The sequence below is a fragment of the Chroicocephalus ridibundus genome, chromosome 1 (assembly GCF_963924245.1).
Source record: "Chroicocephalus ridibundus chromosome 1, bChrRid1.1, whole genome shotgun sequence".
Taxonomy (NCBI): domain Eukaryota; kingdom Metazoa; phylum Chordata; class Aves; order Charadriiformes; family Laridae; genus Chroicocephalus; species Chroicocephalus ridibundus.
In genome coordinates, this window is record NC_086284.1 from 208,591,558 (window position 1) to 208,613,661 (window position 22,104).

At 38.6% G+C, this 22,104-nt stretch overlaps 1 protein-coding gene across 1 annotated transcript in view; it reads right to left on the minus strand.

Annotated features, from left to right (window-relative positions):
• Positions 1 to 22,104, minus strand: part of SEMA3C (semaphorin 3C) — a 125,234-nt gene that overhangs the window by 22,042 nt on the left and 81,088 nt on the right. Inside the window, exons 6-12 of the mRNA XM_063323536.1 lie at positions 21,987 to 22,077; positions 17,964 to 18,083; positions 15,867 to 16,009; positions 13,720 to 13,834; positions 11,496 to 11,565; positions 8,594 to 8,738; positions 3,898 to 4,120 (exon numbers count right to left, since the gene is read on the minus strand). Coding sequence (XP_063179606.1) covers positions 3,898 to 4,120; positions 8,594 to 8,738; positions 11,496 to 11,565; positions 13,720 to 13,834; positions 15,867 to 16,009; positions 17,964 to 18,083; positions 21,987 to 22,077 — 907 coding nt within the window. The remainder of the gene's footprint in view (positions 1 to 3,897; positions 4,121 to 8,593; positions 8,739 to 11,495; positions 11,566 to 13,719; positions 13,835 to 15,866; positions 16,010 to 17,963; positions 18,084 to 21,986; positions 22,078 to 22,104) is intronic.

The window sequence follows — 22,104 nt, forward strand, 5'->3', positions numbered from 1 at the left end:
GGTATTGAGCACTTGTCTCTTGTAGCACTGCTCTCTACCGTTAAAGACTTGCTCCTCACTCTAAATCAGCTCATTTCAGAGCGGGGTCAAGAGATCCCTTTGGGTGGACTTCACAAAACTAGCAAGTTTTGTTAAGTGCTTTAGGAGTCTTTAGGTTGAAAAACATAGGGAAAATAGGAGATTGTTATCATTTGAAAAGCGGGTGGAATGCTGGGAGAACAATTTCTGTCCCTGGGATTTATTTTGTTAGCCACATAGGCAAGCGAGGGAGAAAAGCAATGTAATAACTCTGGGCATGGAACAGCCCCTGTGAGCTCAGCACTTTTGTCTGGGGGTGCAAAGGAAACACTACATTTATTTCACATTAATGTGAAAAAATGACACAGCTGCCTATACCCTCCCATGCCATGGCTACATGATGAAAACCACTGGGGTTCTTGGAGCTTTATACTTCTGTTATTCTTCACTTGCATTCAGGAACTGATTTATTACTGAGGCTATAGAGGAGGAAGAGAGGAAAAGCTAAACATTTTGTGTGCTCTGCATCTGGCAAGACATAAAACACTCCAATTTCAAGCACGAGACAGGTCACTGACAGTGACAGACATGGCTGGCAACATCTCAGTTCAGCAGCAGTAACTCATCATCCGAGCTGAGTGTAATTGTCACCAGGTGTCAAGTCCCATTGTCTCCGTCTGTGGGGCTCCAGGCTCCCAAGGAAATTAGCACATGAAATTCTCCTATACAACGTGGTTTTTGCATTTGCCGGGATGAACTGACACTGAAGCAAATCCTCTCTGCATTCCTTTTGACAGTTAATATCTCTATCAAATTCTCCTGAGTCTCACAGAAGGCAGAGAATAAAGAAAACAAGTTTCTCCTCTCAGTGGCTGAAACTTGATCACTTTTATTTAAAAGGGCTGAGAAATGCAGTAACTTACTTTGCACCAATTTCTTCTGAGGAAGACCTTGGAAGCTATTAATGTCCTGTGCCATACTCAGGAATAATAATGCCTCCCCCCCCTCCCCTCCAACTAACTAGAAAGCAGACAATGATCCTCATCTCCAGGGTAATGCAGCAGATAAAGCAATGAATATAAAGTATCAAGAACTGCAGTTTACCTACTTGTCCCATAATGGACCCTGTGCTGATACAAAGAAGAGAGTTAACAAAACTTCAGATCAAGCTGAGGTATGTTAATGTTTTTAACGAATCACAGGTGTATGCGTGAGGCCACGCTAATCACCTAAAAACAGTCAGAAGCTAATCAAAGTATACAATGAGATGTACTCTATTTATCTCCTGCAGAATTACAGAAATGCTAAATATCAGTACTCTGCATTTTCATGCACATTTCAAATTTTCAATACATTTACAGTATTAACCATCACTGCTACATTAAGAATCCTATATTGGTTTGAAGCTTTTATGTCTTATCTTTTTCACTTATCCACTTAGTAGAATTTTCCTCCAATTAACATTAGATGTTTACACAACATTTTAAAACAATAGCGCTACTATATTAAAAAATGCATAGAATGTTTATTTGAAAGATCTGTACTAACCTACCAAGCTATTACTCTGGCTAAACATAGTGATTTGGCAAGGAATAAAGCTAATAGAAGACCAAACCTTGTCTTCTACTAAGAGTTATTGAGGAGTTGTATAATGGTAGTAGGGACAATATCTATTAACACTTCTGATATTTCTACAGCAGTGTACAAAGACTCTTTTCTTTACTTCTGTAGGAAAGGAGGAAAATGACCCTAAGTCAAGAATTGTAGCTGCATTAATTAAACTAAAAAAATGTGATTACATGTTAGGGATGGGGGAAAAAACCCACCTCAAGAAGAAAGCCCTGTCCTAATTAGCTTAATTTGGTAGTTTTCAATGACTCTGCAAGTAGTATCAAAGAGATATTCAAGGACACGATAAAACTCATTTATCAACTGCCAAAAAAGAAAATAAAAATACCCAGATCAAAACCTGATCAAATTCCTAATGTAATTCATCACCCAGCGCTTCTTCTACCCTGACTATGCCTTACAGTATACTAAGCATTCACAATACCATAGATGGTGACCTGGTAAAGGTTTGCACAAGATCATGAATTAAGTCTTTCTGTTTTCCTATTTCCTGCCATTGAACCATGGAAGCTGTAGGCTGGAAGGGGCACCTGGAAGTCATCTGGTCCAGTCCCCCACTCAAAGCAGGTCCAATTAGAGCAGGCTGATTGGGGCCATGTTGAGTTGGGTTTTGAATCCTTTGCATCTCTGAGGATGGAGAATTCACAGCCTCTCTGGGCCCTTGTTCCAATATTTGCTCATGCTGATGGTAAAACCTTTGCCTTTATATCTAATTGCAATGTCCCACATTGCAACTAGTGTCCAGTCCCTCTCACCCTGACACCGAGCACCTTGAGAAGACTCCAGATCTGTTTTTCCCCCCGTTAGGTAGCCGTACCCTCCCATTAGCTTTCTCTGAATAAACCCAGTTCTCTCAGCCTTTAGTCATATATCACACGCTACAGTCCTTCAACTGATCTTGTTCCATTAGGTCAATGTTTGCCTTGTACCGGGGAGCCCACAACTGGACACAGTACTCCTGACAGGAGCCGAATACAAGGGAAGAATCCCTTCCAGCAACCCGAAGCAACACTTCTGCTAATACAGCACAGTATGCAGCTGGACTCCTTCGGCACGATGGCACCCTGCTGATTTTGATAGTTGGGGAGGTTTTTCTAAGAAGCGTGAAGAGAGTTCCTTTTAATCCTGCCCCTATGGAAGCCTAACATTCTTGAGAGATTTTTTAGCACCAGCTTCCTAAATCTATTATAACAGGATGGTTATTCCCAGCCCCATGCGAGTTTGTTGGCAGACACGGTTATTCTACAAGCAGAAAACAACCAGGACCCCAATAATATGTGAACCATAAAAGCAATGCAAGCCATCTCTGTAATTATTTTCTGATGTTCAGAGATGGATTTGTTCTCCTGGAGTTCTTTTCCTTTGTTCTACTTGAAACCATCTGTAGTAAAAAAGATTAGCCTTTGTGCCTATCAACCTATAATGCCCTGTTAAGCCAGCGGGAGTTTCAGATGTGAATGAATCCTAGGGTCCAGCCAGAGTACCACTCCACTTGTCTGCTTCAATCAGAAGAGTGTGATTCATATCTGAATATTTTAAATAATGAAAATTGATCAGAACGAGAATCACTTGACCTGTTCCCTGCAGACTTCAGAAGCATCACACCAGATTCAAATTTTAGGTAAGTAAAAACAAAATGTAGGTTATGTTAGACAGAAATTATTTTGGAATACTTGTATCAAATTCTCTGTGTCCACTACTGCTAGGACTCCAACCATTTGTTTCTTTTTCTCTGCTAAGTACTTCCATATTTTTACTTTTTTTTTTTGGTGGAGTTGTTATTTTTGCCTTTGTACCATCCTGATCAGATTCTGTTTTTCTTTAGAAGCAGCTTACACAGCATATATTAAATAATGATGATGACAGTATACAAAATAATACAAAGCCAGATTTTGGTATTTTTACTCACGTTAGAGAGCATCAAATTCTAATGTGGAATCATGTCACAGATAAACCAGATTCAAGAGAAGTATTGCAATTTAGATCAAATACAATATAAAATAGTGTCGATTTCTGTCTCAAATAAAATTTATATCAATACATTGTATCTCTTGCACATGGCTCACATCTATAGTAAACATAAAAATGCACGCAAAGTAAAAAGAACATAATTTATGGATTTCTGTAGACATTTTTGTAGATTGCAAATATGTTTAAACAATTGTTTCTGAAAGTTATAAATTGTGCAAATCGGAGTTGATTGCAAATTGTAATGCAATGGAGGAAAACAACTGTTGCTGTTTGTCTTACCTGTTCCAAGAAACAAGACGTGATATCTTCCGTCAGCAGCATTCACTCGGTCTACAGCAATCTTTGTATACTTGTAGTCAGCTCCTATGCGGATGATTAATGGCCTCTTGTGTATTGGGTAAATGGGATTAAACATCAAAGGGTGATTCCTGATGAAGGTCACAACATCGTCTGGAAACTCTTTGGTTGTCCGCATATTAGGTGTGAAGGCTCCTCCCGGGCACTGTAAGAAACATGCACAGTAATGCCTAACAATACTTACAATCCTTACAATCTTTCAGAGACTTTTCATCTCCAAGTCATTTACAAATATTGACAGATAGTTGACAAAGTAAGTTCCCGAAAGAGCACTTCAGACTCTGACTGAAAGTAATTATGTTCCAGTAACGGGAATGAAGTGCTTGAATAGCTACGCTTTGAACTCCCATCAATTCAGATAAAGCAAACACAAACATTATTTTTTTTTGCCTTTCGAAGCCCAGCTTGATGGCAAAGATCCATACTTCTGGACCTATTTCCACATTCTTTATACGTCCAAACTGCCTGTTGTAAAAAGAAAATTGAAGTGATTGGTAGGAGAAGATACCAAACTTTCACAGCTGGTTTGTTATGGACTTAGTAAAAAGGCAAAAGGTAAAATCCAATATTAACTGTAATTTGGTCAATAACCCTCTAGTCATTACATTGATTATGAGATGGTGAAAGGGCCTGTGACTCATCTTCATTTGAAAAAACAATAATATGGAGACAATCCATTTACATCTGAGAAGGCTGACCATTCACAGGATCTTGCCTACACTTCCCCTGTGCCCAAGAAATAACAGAGTTGCATAAATACTCTGGATGCTTCTTTAAATGTAATGAAGAATCATCCAAATAATCAGCCCTGGGGCACTCTGGACCTCATGAGGACATAAAAGCAATCCTAGAAATCTCGAGTGTTTACTGAGAGTGAAACTAATGGAGGACTGTGGGAAGAAATCAGGAGCTACGTCAGTAATGGGAACAATGTTCTGGATGTACCTATGCTAATTTACATTACTTGTGTTCAGCCATCGTTACCACACTTCTTACTGCTGCTCCTGAGCTTTCATTTTACCCTTTACCAGACTTCTGAGCTGTGAAACTCTCCTCGAAGTATTGGAACTATTCAGAAATATTTCAACACAGTATTTTTCCAGTTGGAAAAATGTTGATTTGTTCAATACGAACCATTTCATGGAAACTTGTTTATTTTGATGAGGACCATTCTTACGTCTAGGATGGAATTTCTGGTCAAAACCACAGACACAAAAATAGCTAGTAGTTTAGGGAGAGATTTACCTCACCTGACTTCTACTGTCTCAAAGTCAGGCATTTATTCTTAGTTAGCCATCTAGGTTTCCTCTGTAGTCAGTAATTCAGACTAGATGTCCTGCTTTTGGGTGGCTAAAATTACATAAAATGAATCATACTCTGAGAGACTAGGAAACTCGCTGCGGATATGTGAGTCATGTGTCCAACCTACCTGATGTGAGCAAATGTTAGAATCTGGGTCTTCACCTCCCAGGGGATCCCTCTAGCCACCAAGCAGGAGTGCCTGCCCGTTCTACCTTCGCTGCTAAAAGCTGTTCCATCTTGTGCACATAATAAACTATTCATTGGGCAATACCAGGAACAAAGTAGAGAGGGGACTGCAGCCTAATCCCAGGGTTTAGAAACAATTTATGGCTCAATTACATTTTAATTATTTATACAAAGTAGAACAGCTCTGGTAGGAATTCTTTTAAAAAAAATGCTCTGGCATTACCTTCAGGAAGAAGAACTGGAACTCAGCTCAGATAGGCGTCTCTTTTCTCATCTGACACCCTTTACAATTGATTCTTCTGCACTCTTATTTATCCTGAGGGTTTTGGTTTGGTTCCCATTAGAAATGACACTACATGCTAGCCCTCTAAGATTGCTCATAAAATTGAATTCTTATTATCTTGTTTGCTCTACTCCTTCCCTCTGTGGCACTTCCATCCACAGTCTTCCAGGAAATGTATGGAGCTATCTGCTAAGATTAGCAACAAATGCTGAAAAAGAACTGTGTTCAAAAATTTGTGGGCTATTAGCAAGATTATTCTACTTGCTAGTGATCTGCCAGACCCCAGTTCCTCTCCAGAGGGATTCCATTTCATGAGCAGTTCAAATTAAACTTTCCTGTCCTAAAGAGCTCAGTTGAAAGAAGACTTTCCCTGATACTTTCTGTCCTTCCATTCTTGACTTGGAGATCGTAAGACCTTTGTCTGTGACTCTCTGCAAAAATGTCTGCGCTATGGTTCACCCCAGTATGACCCTAAAAACTTACATTATGTCATTGTTCTGAGCAAAGCCTTAACCAACATCTTTAATCAATTAATTCTTTTGCTCTCCCCCATATAAGCCAATGACAGGCAAAAGATGTTACTGAAGAACCCTGTAAGCTCTCCCTTTCCTGGAGGGATTGAATGTGTATCCTTCACACCTCATTCAAGCACTTGGCTACGCGATACTTACGTTCACAGTTGATCACCATGCAGTTAGATTGCAGAGAGAAACAGAATTCTTTAATTTACAGCATATTCCCCAACATGCTGTAGGTACAAAAACTATTTCTGTAAACTCTGAAAAATGGAAACTATCTTCAAACATCACTGAATTTAGTAGCAAGCTGCCAATTATGTAATTTTTTTTCCTTTCTTTTTCCATAAGTAAGTTTTGCTTGTGGAGAAATAAGAAACCATTGGTATTTAGTGAAGGGCAGCCAAACATTGCGGAGTTGATTACGGCCAAATGAATGTATTGCTTTATTTAATCCTACTGAAGCTATACTGAAGCCTTTTCATTATTTATCCAATGTACTGCGACACAATGAACATTCATTTTTGTCTAGAGGTTTAGCATGAATATCTTTTTAGGCAACTGTAAAGTAGCATTTTCCATATCTAGTCCAGCATCCCAGAACTTGCCAAAAACTTACATTCAAGAGGAAAGAGGCTCATGCCCCATAGTCTGCAAGTGTGGCTATTAAAAGTTAACCCTTCGAACACAAATCTGAGAAGCAAAAAATCCCCATGTCCCAATTTTTACAGATGCTTTGACATAAGTGAAAAATAGAGTTTGTGGCATGCATTTAAAAGTGGAACTTTTTGTCAGTGAAATAAAAGCAAAGTGAATCAAGTTCCAGCTTAGAAAATATACCTTTAAGATACAGTGTTGTGGCTGGATTGTGAGGAAGCACAGAAAAGCCAGTGATCAGAAAACCAGCAATGATCATCTTAAAAGAATCTCTTTTGGCTTTATTTTTTTGTGAGCTCTGATCTAAGAATCTATCTTCAAATTCAGAGCTCATCAGCACTGATGAAAGAGAAATCTGAAAATCTGAAAAATGTAGATAATTTCTGTCACCATGTTAAATCCAACTCTGAATTTTCTTTTTCCCTTTCCATTGTGCTGCCCAATTTCTTCAGGCCCATCTGGAATATACCTCATAAGCCTCCGTGAGGCGAACCAAGAATAACATGGCTGAGGAAACGCATACAAATACAATATTCTGAAGCAGCAAGAAATTCTGAAATGTGACTAATCACAAGAGCATGAAACTTCCTGTTTAAATGGGCCATTCATTTTCCTTTTTTGTACAGTTTAAGCTTAAAGCCTCAATGAACTCATGAGATTAGAGCTATACGAATTAATTGCAAAGAAAGAATAATGCTAGCTTTAGACCTCAGTGGAATATCAGGTACTGATTAGCCAATTCGAGAGATCTGGGAACATGAAGTGCTAAATCTTACAGCAAGTAATAACTGCACTAAAATGTCATGAAGAATTGTGTGAAGAGGGAGAGCTCTTCCATGTATCTGAGCATTCGTGTATGAGAGAGAAAGAACAAGATCTACAGCACAAAGACGAATATGAATGAAATGGTGATATGGTTAAAGGTTCTTGCAGCGACTTGCAAAATTAAAATGAAATTTAATTTCCTGTGATAAATGGAAAAGCAACAAAGTGTTCATCTAAAAAAAATGATAACTACGTCGTTGAGAGATGATTTATGATTCCGTGCATACGTATTTAATTCTGTTACTTAAGAAATTGCAAGACTTCATAGAAGTCAACAAAAGTCCACACTACCATAATTCATTTAGCAAATATGGATTTAGAGAAGTTTCTAGAGAAAGTTCATACATTCTTCATTAAAACTCAAAATATTAGACTTCATACTTCTGCTAATTCTAAATTAAGAATAGTGCAGATAAGTAAACAAATAAATAAAAAGTGCATCAACAACAATTTTTATATACCATAAAGGTGAAAAGAAAAAAAAAACCACAATTGTGTTTAAAATCTTTCATGAGACATTTTTATAAAACTTGGAAACAGAGTTAGCTGTAATTTTGTACAGAATTCATTGGAAGATTATTACTACCCCTCATACAGTAAAAGAAAGTCCTGAAAAATCCTCAAGGCATACATAAAGCATCCTTTACAAGGAGGACTTTGAATTCTTTCTAGAAGATTTCCAGATACTGTGTGATTTGTATGGCAAGCTGAGAAGCAAATAAAATTGTTCTGAACTGTAACTAAGTGTCATAGTCACATATGGTCCATTATCCTGGAATAAATAATATCTATTTATGTATTAAACAAAGACAAGTAATTGGCAAACCTGCATAAACATCTTTGTACTTACGGTGCCAGGTCGTGGGTACGGAATTCTGCCCTGATATGGAATCAGCTGGTGGTTCGGGCCCTCCTTGTGTGCAAACGGCCCATTGAACACGGTCTGGATGTCGGACAGATGATACACACACACAGCTGAGCCTTTGAATATGGAGCTGGAAGACAGTAGGAAAAAGTTAGTATGCAACAAACCCATTTTTGTATAGCTTTTCCATCATTTGGCATGGTCCAATAACAAAAGACACCTCTAAAAGAATATATTTAATACAATTTAACGCTGCTATAGTATGGATCTGATACATTTTAAATCAATTAATTTAGCTCCCCAATATACACCATTACTCCTTAATACCTAGCACCTTTTTGAACAGTGAACTAAAAAAAGAAGGAGGAAGGTGCTACCCTACTGGTGGAATAAGAAAATTTCCTAATGTTGAATATAACAGAAATATAATCTGGCCCCAGTTAAATCAATGGCAAAAATATTGCTGACTTCAGTGAGACAAGAGTTTTACAAACTTTGTACTGCCAAGCTCAAGCCAGGTTTCCAGAACTCCCTACCAGCATATTAACCACAAGACCTCCATGAGCCTCCTAAAATACACGGCTAAAATATTAATCAAAACATCCAGCGCAATTACAATTGGTTAGATTTTTACAATCAGTTGCCAGCTTTTTAAGCAAAATGGGAACAGGTTGTGGCTGTAAAGGAATTGCTCCTATGTAGTCCTCAAATCCACCCACAAAACCGGTCTGACAAAGACCCCTCGAAGTGAGTTGAAATTTGATGCTTCCTGAGGAGAACCTGGGGGGTCACCTATGAGAAGAGCACATTTTTAGCAGTGCTCTGGGTTCAGCAATGGTCTCAGATGGTCTCAGACAGCACAATCCCTGAATGGCACCCATCAGCCCATGATGACGAAGGGCACCATGGGAATAATTTCCAGTGATGCTAAGGCTGACTGCAGTGAATTAATTACTCTTTTTTTCCTCTCACTGCATGTAAGTTTTGAGATATTTATCTTAACAAAGTGGAAACTTCAGACAGTCTAAAATCTGCCTGATGTTAACTGTAGGATGAAGATAATCCAAGTAACTCTCTGTTTTCAATTGAAGAAGAAAAAGAAAAACACTCCAGAAAAAACCTGAAAACATTACACAGTGTCTAAACAAGGAAAGGGCAATCCACATAGCTCTCAGCTATATATGGGTCAGTAGGAGGAACCTTTTAGATGGATTATGGTGTTTGTGGAAATTTTAGTAGGTATTAATAGATTTTAATACATATATTTAGTCTTTCCAGGTGTTTTATGTTAAATTTACAGCAGATTATCACACTAAAATAATTTGCTTCAGTACTACTTGTTTTCCCTCTGTATCGTTTAGATAAAAATACTAATAGTTATTATTTGCTGGGATGTTTCTCTCTTGCTACTGTTACGAGTTGGAGGTCTCCAGAGATGAAGATAAAGAAACTGCTAAGGAGCAAAAATCCTTATGATTGCTGTATTCAGCTAGGTAACGCCTTCAATCCATAGTTGAACAAAGAGAAAGAAAGCATAGACCATATGGTTCATGACAACAGAAATGCTTGAGTGTAGAAACTTCAATATAAAGAGAAAACAGCTTGAGAGCCAGGAAAAAGTGAAGTTTTCTCTTTGTTGTCACCTTATATGGTCCTGTGATTCAAGCCTCATTTCCACTGCAGGAATACCAGGAGAATTAGGTAAAAGTGTTTCCAGTTCAGGCATGTTGCATCCACAACCTAATCATAAGTGTGGTTTTACTGCTAAACATAACCTCAGCATTTTCTCTTTTTGTGAAGTAGGAATCATAAAATGTAGACAGCACCAGATGTTTACAACTTATGGGATTCTTCTTCTCCCAATTAAATATTATAAAATCATCTTTTTCCTGGGTGATTCACATATTTAAGAATGTAGATCCCTGGATCCACGTGAAAAAAAGTCAGAAAAGCATATCAGGAAAAAATACTTTCTCATGCAAGGATATTTTTACTAGAAATTGCCATTAAAGGAATTATTAGTAACACATTAAATAATTTGCTAATTTGATTACATAAATAAAATAAAATTAAAAAAAATGGAAAACTTATTTGAAGGTAAGTAATAACAGCTAAATAGTACATGATAGCATATCAGAAATTAGTAAGCAGTAACTATTTCTACTCTGTATACTACCACTATCTGGAGAGGGCAAGAGAAAATAGAAAAAAATAAAGGTAGAGATGGCAGAATCTGTTGGTCCCCCTGTCTGTCTATCTTTGTGGAGAGTTTCGGCATAGTAAGCCATATCTAGTACTTCCACTGCCCTTGGGAGTTCACTGAATGCTTTCTAAACTGGTCGGTAAGTGACTACTACTGACTGATAACAGGGAGCTTAAGGCTGCAAGGAGGTGATCAAATGCCACGTATGCTTGTCTTTTCGTAGCCAACTGAAGCCGACATGGATTATTTGCCATCTGTGTGATCATCTGCCAGCTGAGACACTGGAGCTGATTTGTATGAATTTGTGTAAGAATTCCCGGTTTGATCCTTCAGGGTGCTGGATGTCCTTCAGGAGGTGTAAAGTGCTCTCAGATGCCACATGAGTTCACCCCGTTGAAGTCGTTCAGCTTTCCGCTGCTGAACAGTGACAAGTGGCCCTCCACGGAAATGTTTTCCCACCGCCAGCTGACTACGTCAGGGAGAAGTTTGCTCCAAGCAGCATGCCTCTAACGTGGATTCCAACAGGAATGATACTGAGACTGTTACTCCTGCATGCAAACGATGGTCACAGGAGACATCCAAAACTGCAGAGAACAGCCTTGACCACAAACCATCACTTTCAGCTTTCATACGGAAAATTGGGCAGTTCAGAGAGGTAATTTTTCTTCAAATCTCCCCACTTACCTTGACGTTGTAAAAATTCCATACACAAGCGTTGTTCTGGGGTTATCTGTCTCTAAGAGAAACACATCCTCTGGAAGAAAGAAAAGGAAAAAGAAAAAAAACGTTTTGAATACTAATAAAAAACCCTTTATTTTTCAGTTTAATTTATGACCTTATTCCTGCTGAAGTCAACAGTAGTTTTGTCTCAGGCTTGAATGGGAAAAAGCAGACGTAATGTATGAATGGACCATATGCATAAATTTAGCATTTGAACGTTCAGAAACAGATTTTCAAACTAAATCCATGCCATCTAGCCTGATGAAGACAGAAGGCAAGGATTTTCAAATATGTTTGGGATCCACATTGCTCTCAGCGGGATCTCGTGTCAGCAGGTTTAACAGTAGGCAAACTGCAGCAGTCAAAGACAAAGCGTTCCCATAGATGGAAGTACTCCAAAGCAGGACAATTAGGCGTTTTATCATCCAGCACACACTCTCAATGCTCTCACTAGCTCATTTTCAACACGATATGAATGACACGCAGTTTTGCAGCGACGATACTGAAAGATGTAAACCTCTCAGCTCCCGTCGTGGAGGGATTTACTGACTGCTCTGCGCAAAGCTGTACCTGCTCGCTGAACAGAATTTGCCCACCTATACCTCTGATCTATTGGGTTTTTTTGCACTTCAGTGACAAATACTTTAATCTCTGACAGTTTGTCCTTACAAATGTTTTAATAACTATAATCGAGATACCGCTTAAACGTATTTTACAACACACAAAAACAGTGAACCATTTGAGCTTTTTATCATAGAATACGTTGTTTAGCTTTCCGTTTATTCATGTAGCTCCTTCATGTAACCGTCTGATTTTTTAAAATATTCTTTTAAATACGTCAAAAGCAAAATACTTCACCATGCAGAACTGGAAGTGTTACACTCTTTTGCATTATCCATGAAAACAGAAGCACATGCTTGCTCTCTCCCAGTTTTCTGCGTTTCCAGCTGCGGTTGCATTCTTCCTCTTTGCCACAGGATTGTGCTGGGAGCCCAGACTGTGAACATTGTTTCCTATTCTGTACAGTCCTACATTTTGTCATACAGAAAACTAAAAGTGGTTATCCTACTGCTTTGCTGAAGAGGAGTTAGCTGGTACATCAGTTCTGAAAGATAAGTTGCTGTGGCAGTGCTTAGGCATGGGGAACTTCTGAAAGTCAGTCCTCCAAGCACCTCACACATTCTGAGTTAGAACAAGTTAGGATCTGCGTCTAAGACTTTTCCATTGAAACCTTGGACCAATATAAAAGTAGACCAAATATTTGTAACGATACCAATTCAAAGACTCTGAACCCCATTTGCTATGACGGAAATCAGCAATTGTGCCAGAGAACCAGAGAAAAGAGAGAGAGATTACAATGGAGAGAAGGTCAGAATCAGATGCAGCTCAGTGTGGCGCCCGTTACCTATTTATATTATGTATATATATATATGTATTTGTATATTAATATACATACCAACTCTTCCAACACCTGAATTAAGAACTATGACTTTGTACATCACAGCTGTGGACAATACACAACTTGAAACTTTCTGATAATGTTGTCTGACACTTAACTATCAAGATACGCATCTATTAATTCCTTACTGAAAGGAAATCTCTTGTGACTGCTATATAGATTATTCACTGAATATTTGCAGTGTTTCCTATGTTGAACTGAAAAGCTAAGTGCCTGAATGAATCCTGTGAAATTATATTTGTGGTATTACTGCTGGTGCCAGTAATGGGATTTATTAGTACTATCTTGAACTATCAAATTGAGGCCTCTACCCAGTAATCAAAAAAGAAAAACTGCATTGCAGAAAAGCTGTTACGTTACACAGTGGTATAAGAAACAGTTTCCAAGAGAAGTATGTTAAAAAAATGCTATTATAGTCCTAACTAGGAGCAAAATAACAATAGACTTCACTTGTTCCCTTCCAAATATTAATTCTTCACATATATAATTCCTTTACACAGTCAAGATTAATTACCTCTATTTCAAAGATAATCATAATTACCCAGAGAGATTTATGAAGAATTTTTTCATTTCCTGTCATAAAACTGCAAGGGGAATTTTATCATGAACTTCTACAGGGCCAAGATCTCCCTGTCAACAACTTGACTAAGAAACTGGATGAACATCAATAATTAAATATGCACAGGGTGCAGGATTTAGATAAACTTTAAGGGATCTTTCTTGCCATACCTAATTCATCAAAGTATGTTTCTGTTCCATCTTCATCCATTACTGAGCACACAAGTCTTGCTTTCAGGAATGTTGTCCACTTGTTCACGAGGCTACGTTGACCACCTGTGTCATTCTGTAAAGGAATATTATTTGCAGAAGAAAAATACAACACAGATAACATTTTACTGGGCTTTCCCACATTTTCCTCAGGTTAATTTGACTCATCATCTAGACAATTATGCTGTTATATTCAATATAAAAAATAGATAGACCTAAACAAATCCCCTTATCTAAACACTCCAGATACAGGAAAAACAGGAACGATTTTTCTGAGCAGACTTTCTCTGCTGGGATAGCAGGCTTGGGAGGGTCGGGTAGTAGATTTTGTGCAGCAGCAGTCGGTGTAGGTATCACTGGAAAGGACTGAGGAGGTCTGTATCGCTCACCGACACCTACTGTGGAGAAGTCCATGCTACCTCTGAAAGGTCTAATAGTCCTTTGGAGGGATGTTTCTTCTAGTCCTGACAGGAGGTTAGCTGCATCTGACCCAGTAAGTCATCCTGACCCATAAGGTGCATGCTCTGAACTAAATTCAGAAATGATGGCTAACATGGGTCAAAGCTAGTTTTCACTGTTGCAAGTCCTTCTAGCTTGGTCCAGAGCTGGCTTGGTCACAGCTCGCTCAAGGATCTTTCCATCTCTTTCCAGTGCAAGGTGGAAACTCTAACTGCTAAAGCGGATGGTGCAGCACAGAGGTGACGGCTCCTGCCTCATCCTGCTGGTGAACGCCTCCGGTAAGAGCAGCGTCTTCCAAACTGCGTAGCACAATGTCACCCAAGGAGAGGGAAAAGGGAAATGGAGAAGCTAGCAAATGTGATTTCGATAAATGCTGTGTATGTTTCACTGGTGATGCTGGAGCTGGTAATCCAACTTTCTGGGTGACCCTTAAGGGGTCTTTTGAGTAGCTCTTTCTTGGCACCATTGTACTCATATATTTAGCCAGTCGCAAAGGTTTTGATATATGAATATGATGGTATAGAAGTATAGAAATATGACTGGCTTAGATTTATTTTCACTGGCTTTGGGATTCAGCCACTGACTTCAGCGTAAGTCTAAACAGGCTGAGGCCTTTCAGAAATCATCTGGGCTTCATTATAACAGTAACAATAACAAATACAGCTATAATTGTGTGAAATGTTTTCTTGCAAAATACCCCAAAAGGCCTTTGGGCACCCTCACAAAAATACAGAAAGCGGAGATTATAAAAGAGATCACATGCCTCATCATATTGCCAGTTTTAACACAACCCCAAACACGCCCTCACACCCATGCACAACAACAGCACAAAGCACCAAATTTTAAAGAAGACCCAGATTATTAAGAAGACAGGGAATACACAAATGCTCACAATTATGTTCCTGAGCCTTTCCAAAAGACGGAATTAATTGTGCAGTTATAATTTTTCTCTCATAAAAAAACAACAATTTCAACAGAGATATTAATAGCTGTTTCAATCATTTTTCATCTACAGTTGATTACAAATATGAAAAAGGAAATAGAGACAGCGAGGAGCACTGTGATCATAAATTAATTACTGCAGAGGAGTCGCCGTAACTCCTGAATTTAATTTTCCCGTGCACGTTTTTAAAGTTAGGCTCGCACATACATCAATGCAAGAACTCAGGAAGGGCAGATACTGTAAAAATGAAAATGATATCTGAAAGTTAAATCAACTCACTTAAAAGCTTGGCTCTGATCTTTCCAACGTGTTTCAAAGATTTTGAGTTTGTTTGTGTATATATATGTGTGAAAGGTTTCACCATCTTGTAATTCAGTTTTTCTAAGCAAAGAATGTACCTCATTTGTGCAAAGGACAGCAAGTTTGGAAATGTAACACTGGTATCTAGTCTGAGTCCATCAGGGAAATACATAAATCGCTGAATCTCTAAATTTCCATGTCATTATAGGTATAGCCAGATATACATAACATGTTCAGACCCGAGCTGTGTGTTCAGTAACAGCTCTTCTTAATTATGAATGGGGAAGCTGAAACAGGAAATTTGTTTCAAACACAAATCAAAGGCTTTTCAACCATTTAATCTTTTAGCTTATCATGTCACACTAGCAGCATGTCCCAACAACATGGCAAATAAAAGAGTTCTTACTGGGCATATTCTTGCAATCATTGAGTGAATTTGCTTCGTGCTGCCGCTGTTGTCTGTGAGTCTCTCTTTGAAGAAGAAGTAGATTTTGGCATCATTGGGGTCAGTGCCATCTGGGATAACATGAGCATCCACAAAAATCGGCTCTGAAATGAAACGGCGTACCAAAAAGACGAAACCAAAAGATGTATCAGTACAAGCAATTAGTGATTTGACAGTTACTGACTGCTTCAAGGAAATGCTATACAATACATATAGGGGCATGGCAGAGGCGTTGGAACTAGATGATCTTTACGGTCCATTCCAACCTGAACCATTCTATGATTCTATGCTCTAGCCTCATGTCTGTATATACCGGATATTATCAGGTAAATGCCCTCTTAAGTTCCTGCTTCCTCACATATTATCCCAGAGATTTTTAGAAAACCAATTAAAACGTAGAAGCTGTAGTATTAGATAACTGTAGAGACTGAAAGACTTGGAGGAAGAATAGGGAAGAATCAGTGTGTTATCAGGGCCACATAAGGAAAGATTAATTGTGGCAAAACATAAAAGTAAACTGTTGAAAGACTCATTAGGAAAAGAACAAACAAGGTACATAAAAAAGAGAGGAAAATAGCTCCTGGAACACAGAAAAGGAAAGCAGGGTATGCAAATGCTTGAATAGCATTTCAGTTCATATCAGAGGTTGATAAACATAACCAAGTGTACATTGAAAACACTGCAAAGGAGCACTAGTGAGAGAGCAAAATAACTTATATCCTTAACAGCAATCACATAATGGACAGTGGAGGAGTCCTCAGAAGACCTTCTCCTCTGTCTGAGGAAAGAAGCAGACCCTCTTCCTGCACGAAGGCTGTATCTTTTCAACGATCATGCAAGAGTGCTTCATCGGTTGAAATCCAGTACAAATCTTTAAACAATGTGATACAAAGGTTGGACCTCTGACAGAAAACTCACTTTACACTGCAGCATTTTTCTAGTCATATGAGCCCATTCTCAATTAATATAAGTGTCATGACTCTGGCTCTAAAGAACATGGAAATAAACTGTGCTTGTCAAGTACCTGTTCTGAGCATATGAAACAGGCAGATTTTCCAGAAATTAGGCATTTTAATGTTTTTTTTTCCCCTAATTCACTTTAGGGTGCACACTTCAGGGTGTGCAGATAAGTGTAAGAACGTACAGCAAACAGAAGAAAAATTTAGAAAGCACAGTTTCCCATTCATAGCAAAGTGAATTTATTCTGATTGCAATCCTGAGATTTCACTGTAGTCACAGCCGCACAGGAATAACAAGAGTGACCCCAAAAATAATCAAGACAAAAGCACAGTAACTTTACTTCAACATGGCTGAAGGCTTTTTTTTTAAATTTGAACTGCTATGTCATTTGCTCTATAACCTTTGGGATCTATCTCTGCTCAGCAGGTTGACCACCATTTTAATTCAAAATAGTTTAATTGGAAGGAGTCTTCGTATCAGTAAAGTCAGGGAGAATTTTCACATTGATTCCAGTGAAGCCAAGAGTGAAATGTTTGCACTCAGAAATTAGTTTTCCTACTGTGTTTTGATAATCAATTTCTTACCACTGAAATAAATGGCAGTAACTGTCACTGACAATGGTGCTCTCTTTTGCACACATTTTGCATACAAGTGGTGGTGAGTCTTCTGTACAGAGGTGGATCAGCTTGAATTATCTGAAGTTAGTAATTCATTACAAAAAACCCTTAAAATCAAGCACCCTAATTTAAGGCAATGTCTGATGCATTAGAGGCGGACAAGGTGCTTCCCTAAAAGTCAGATTGTCTAACCACTTGCCATTTGAAAGGTTTTCATACACTTTCCCTTGAACATTTTGGTTCGGTCTTAATGCAAAAATGCCCATCAGATGGGGTGGTCAAAGAGGTTGGCTCATGCAGTGAACCCTCTACATCTGTGCATTGTCGACAATACGTATTTACACACATTTCTTCATGGTTCAACTTCATAAATTAAATTCAGAGAAAAGCTCTTTAAAAGACAAGCTCTTTATTTTAAACAAAACAAAGCAGAATCTCTGTGAAACCCATTAAAAGCTCTGGCAAAACAAAGGCATCTCACCACTCAGCCACTTGGAGTTGTGCTGGTCGGTTCGCACTGCATTCCTCCTGGTCAGACTCCGAAAAATGGCTGCATCTGTCCCCATGAAATCAATATACATTCCTGAAAAAAGCTCTTCATCTGAAAAGAATTGAAACGGAAGGGAAAAAACAAACACATTATTATGGCTTTTGGGAAATCCGTGTTTACTGATCTATTTTTATTTTAAACTCACCAGTTCTGTATTTACACAGGAATTTATACAGACAAATACTGGGTCATGGGAATGGGGGTTCCCTCTGATTTACAAAGACACGAACTAGAATGCATGAGAATCCTCAGATTTTTCTTAAGGACTATAGGGAACTGCATAATTCAATGCAAAGCAGAACTGCATATGTGGTGAACCTGTCTTTGATATGAAGTTTAGTTGATCAACTTTCTCTGCTAAGGATCACTGGAAAATCAAGCTAGTGTTATCAAAAAGAATCACATCCAATTTTTTAAGTACGTACTTCAAAAAGCGCTTTTTTTTTATGGGAGTAGACAAAATGACTGGGCTGAATTTACTACTGGTGTAAGCTGGCACAACATCTATTGCAGTCAATGGATCAGTGCCAATTTTCGCCAACACTACTGTCAGGGCTGCCCCAGGCAGCCTCAAGCTGACTCTAGTATTGCAGAGCCCAGACAATCATATTATTGAACTTTACGCGGAGTAATATGGAGCAACAGTTGTCCCGTTTTATGTACTTGATTCTAAGTATAGGGTCATTACGCTTGAACGGAATTAGACACGCAACTCTTACATTAACAGAATGATGAACTTCTGCTCCCCGTGCAGGGCTGAAAACTCAGTCCATCCGTCAGGACGCATATCTGTGTTTGTGTGAGTCTGTGTGTGCGCATAAGTATACGTATATATAATTATAATTCTAATTACATATACTATCTTTTTCTACTCCGTGAATAACCAAGCAATTTCCACTGACTAATGACAATGAAACCCCAAAGTAGAAAACAGTAGCTAAAATAAACTCCAGCTCTCAGAGTGGGAGTGGTGGCTGAATACATTCCAGTACAGCTGGGTCCTTTGATTGATGTTTTTGTCAGAATTCCTGGACTACCCAGAGTGTGGTCAAGCTGGCAAGAGTCACAGGTTCAGAAGAGCTTGAGGCTATTTTTATGCTCTGTGTGTGTGTGTGTGTGTGTGTGTCCATCAATATGGAAGACTATTGGCTCATAAGAGAATTAAAACTCTGGAGATCTTGTTTTTCTGCTGCTGGCTAGAGCCTGAAGTGAACCCCTGCAGAGCAGCCAGCAGCCACTCTTCTGCTCTCATCGCCCCCAGTGATGACAAGATTCATACGCAGGGGATTTAAACAATGCATTTGTTGCATGTTTGTGAAGCATTTACTTTCTGAGCGCATCTTGACAGAATGATGTTAGATCTATACTGATTTATAACTAATTTTGAACATGTATGTACATATATGTATATATATCAATGCCTAAATCCACCAGAGCTTTATTCTTATAATGAAATAAATGGGCTGAAAAAGATCAGGCTTATGGTTCTTACTAAATGTTATGTACAGTCCTATTCATATAAACATATGCATAGACATTAACAATAGTACTGCACTATGTAATTTTAATCCTATTACATATCAATGCTGTCAGTTATGTTATAAGCATTCCTAGCGCCTACTTGCTAATCATGTATCAGATGATACCCGTCAGCTCCACTTCCTTTTGGTTAAATCCTTAAATTCCACACAGCACTTGGTCTGCACAGCACAACTAGTTCACACTACTTCTCTTTGTTATTGGAGGAATTGCTGAATTGATGAGTTCTGTCTGCTTGTATAAATATCTCAGAGTCTTGGTGGGGAGAGAGACATGCATCCTGCACATTAGTTATGCCAAGTTTCTTCAAACGACAATTTTCATTGCTTTGATGCAAAAGTGTCTTTGTACAATGGCAAATTGTACCAAGTTCAAATTTGGTTTTATAGCATCACTTTCCTCTGAAGGGTGAATCAGCTTTCCTGCTGTATTCTAGGCCGGCGATGCCCAAAATTGCCAAGAAATTACAGCTATATTTAAAAATGGTTCTTTTGTTGTGGAAGAGTTACCCAGTCTGGCAGTATTTCCTATCTTCTGAAGCGAGAGGAAGGAATTCCTCCAGCAGAAGAATGGTCAAAGGAGAGTCCAGTATGTGGGCTCAGTCCTCGCATTTTAACTCAAGCTGTGGTTTACAAAATCTTTCCTTTTCTGCCATGGATATTGAGGCTAAATTCATTCAGGCTTAAATGTTTTTGAAGTGACTGGACTTTGTAGTAACAGGGAAAAAGTACAAAACTCAATCTGTGGTAGTCTTTTGAAAAAGAATGTGTCCTTTGCAGAATAATTTAAACTTTGTAGATGAATTATGTCATGAAAGATAAGTCAAACACTAGGGAAGGTGGTCTCCTCAGTCACATAACTGAGAGATCAAGGAAGATAACGTGAAGTCTACTAAGATGAACAAAGCTGCTATAGATCTATTGTAGAAAAAAATCAGGCTATTGTATATACAGTAATTCAGAAACAATGTACTTCAACGGTGTTTCATAAAATCCAGAAGAAACAAGGAAAGGAAACTTTATTTTTTAATGACAGTTGATGCACTTAATACCAGCACAGCAATGAGTAGCAGTGGATTAATCCATCCCTGACTTTGAACAAATGTTTTCTTTACACAGTGAGTGTCTGTAAACACTGACCATAGACCGCCAATGAGATAAAGTTGTAAGTGCAGCCAAGGTTTGGAGAGGTATCTAGGTAGCATTTGCCTGTCTTCTAAACATGCTTCAGTTCATACGTCTGTAATGAAATCACTTGTCCGTTGTACTAAACATATTTGTGATGAGGAATCAAAAAAAAATAATTTTATATTTTGAACAGACCATGTAGGATAGACTATATGACGCCTCCCTTAAGTGCCAGGAGACTCAAACTTTAAAGGAAATATCTGGCACAATTTGTAATTGCCATTCTTTTCAGTGGAAGCCGAATGGCAGAAACACTGCACATTGCTCCCATGTAAACCTTGGGTGAAACACGCGGTCCTTGTGTGCACTAAGGTTTATTTGCTAAGAAAGCCTGAAAAGTCTGTGCAACTGCTGTTCCCTTCATAGCCAAAAATATAGCAAGGAGTAGGCACATACTGAAAAATCAAGGCTTTGGCACTAGAAGCCTGTGAACATGCTGGAAAAGTGAAAGGTCAGGTTACACTAAGTATATAACACGTCTCCTGGTTGGGAAAAAAAAAAAAGTTTCTTTTACTGATGACTTTGGTTGCACAAAGCATGTGCCCCCTTTGAGTTTTCAGTTAGGTGCGAAATAGGCACTGCAGTAATTCTTTGTATGGGGTAGATCTCACAGTCACTGAGTACAGTCACCACCAATTCAGAAGAATATTTGAGGTCTGTCAGTTGTATCACTTTCTGGCCTTTCAAAGGGAAGAAAATTGCAAAATTGGTTGGGTATGAAGCCAATTGAAGAATGAAGAGCCTTGCAATAGCTGGTGGGCTCTACAGCAGAGATGACAACAAAAATGACATTCAAAGTAACTAAACTCTTCAGGCTTTCTTTCCCTGGCTACTCTGAGATTTTAAAAATAATTAAATGAGACACAAGTGCTGTCTAGGACGAACAAGGTCAGAAACCGTTCAAACATAAAATGCTAGACAGGGTAGTGCAAAGTTGAAACTAACCCTGGGAAAAAATCTGTGAGCTGGAAAAGGGACAATCTTTTGTTTTCTGTTTCTCCCTCCCCTTCAACAGCTAATTTCCGTGTTTCATTTGTACACCCACCTTTAGCTTCATGTAAACCTTGAAACAAGGGTGGACCCAACTCTTGTGCCCATCAGCCATACACAAGGTACTGCTCCTTGGAGGCTGAATTCTGTGTCCAGATCGTTTCAGGCATCCTGTCAATGCACATCATGCATGATCGTATGGGTTTAGATCTCAGCAACTTGGAGTATTTTTACTTACTGATCATAACAGACACCGTGTTCACATTCGGGTTGAAGGAACAGCGCCCCTTTCCTGATTCACACTTGGAGTCGATCTTGAAGATTTGTTCCTGCAATGTAGATTTGTGCGTCACTTC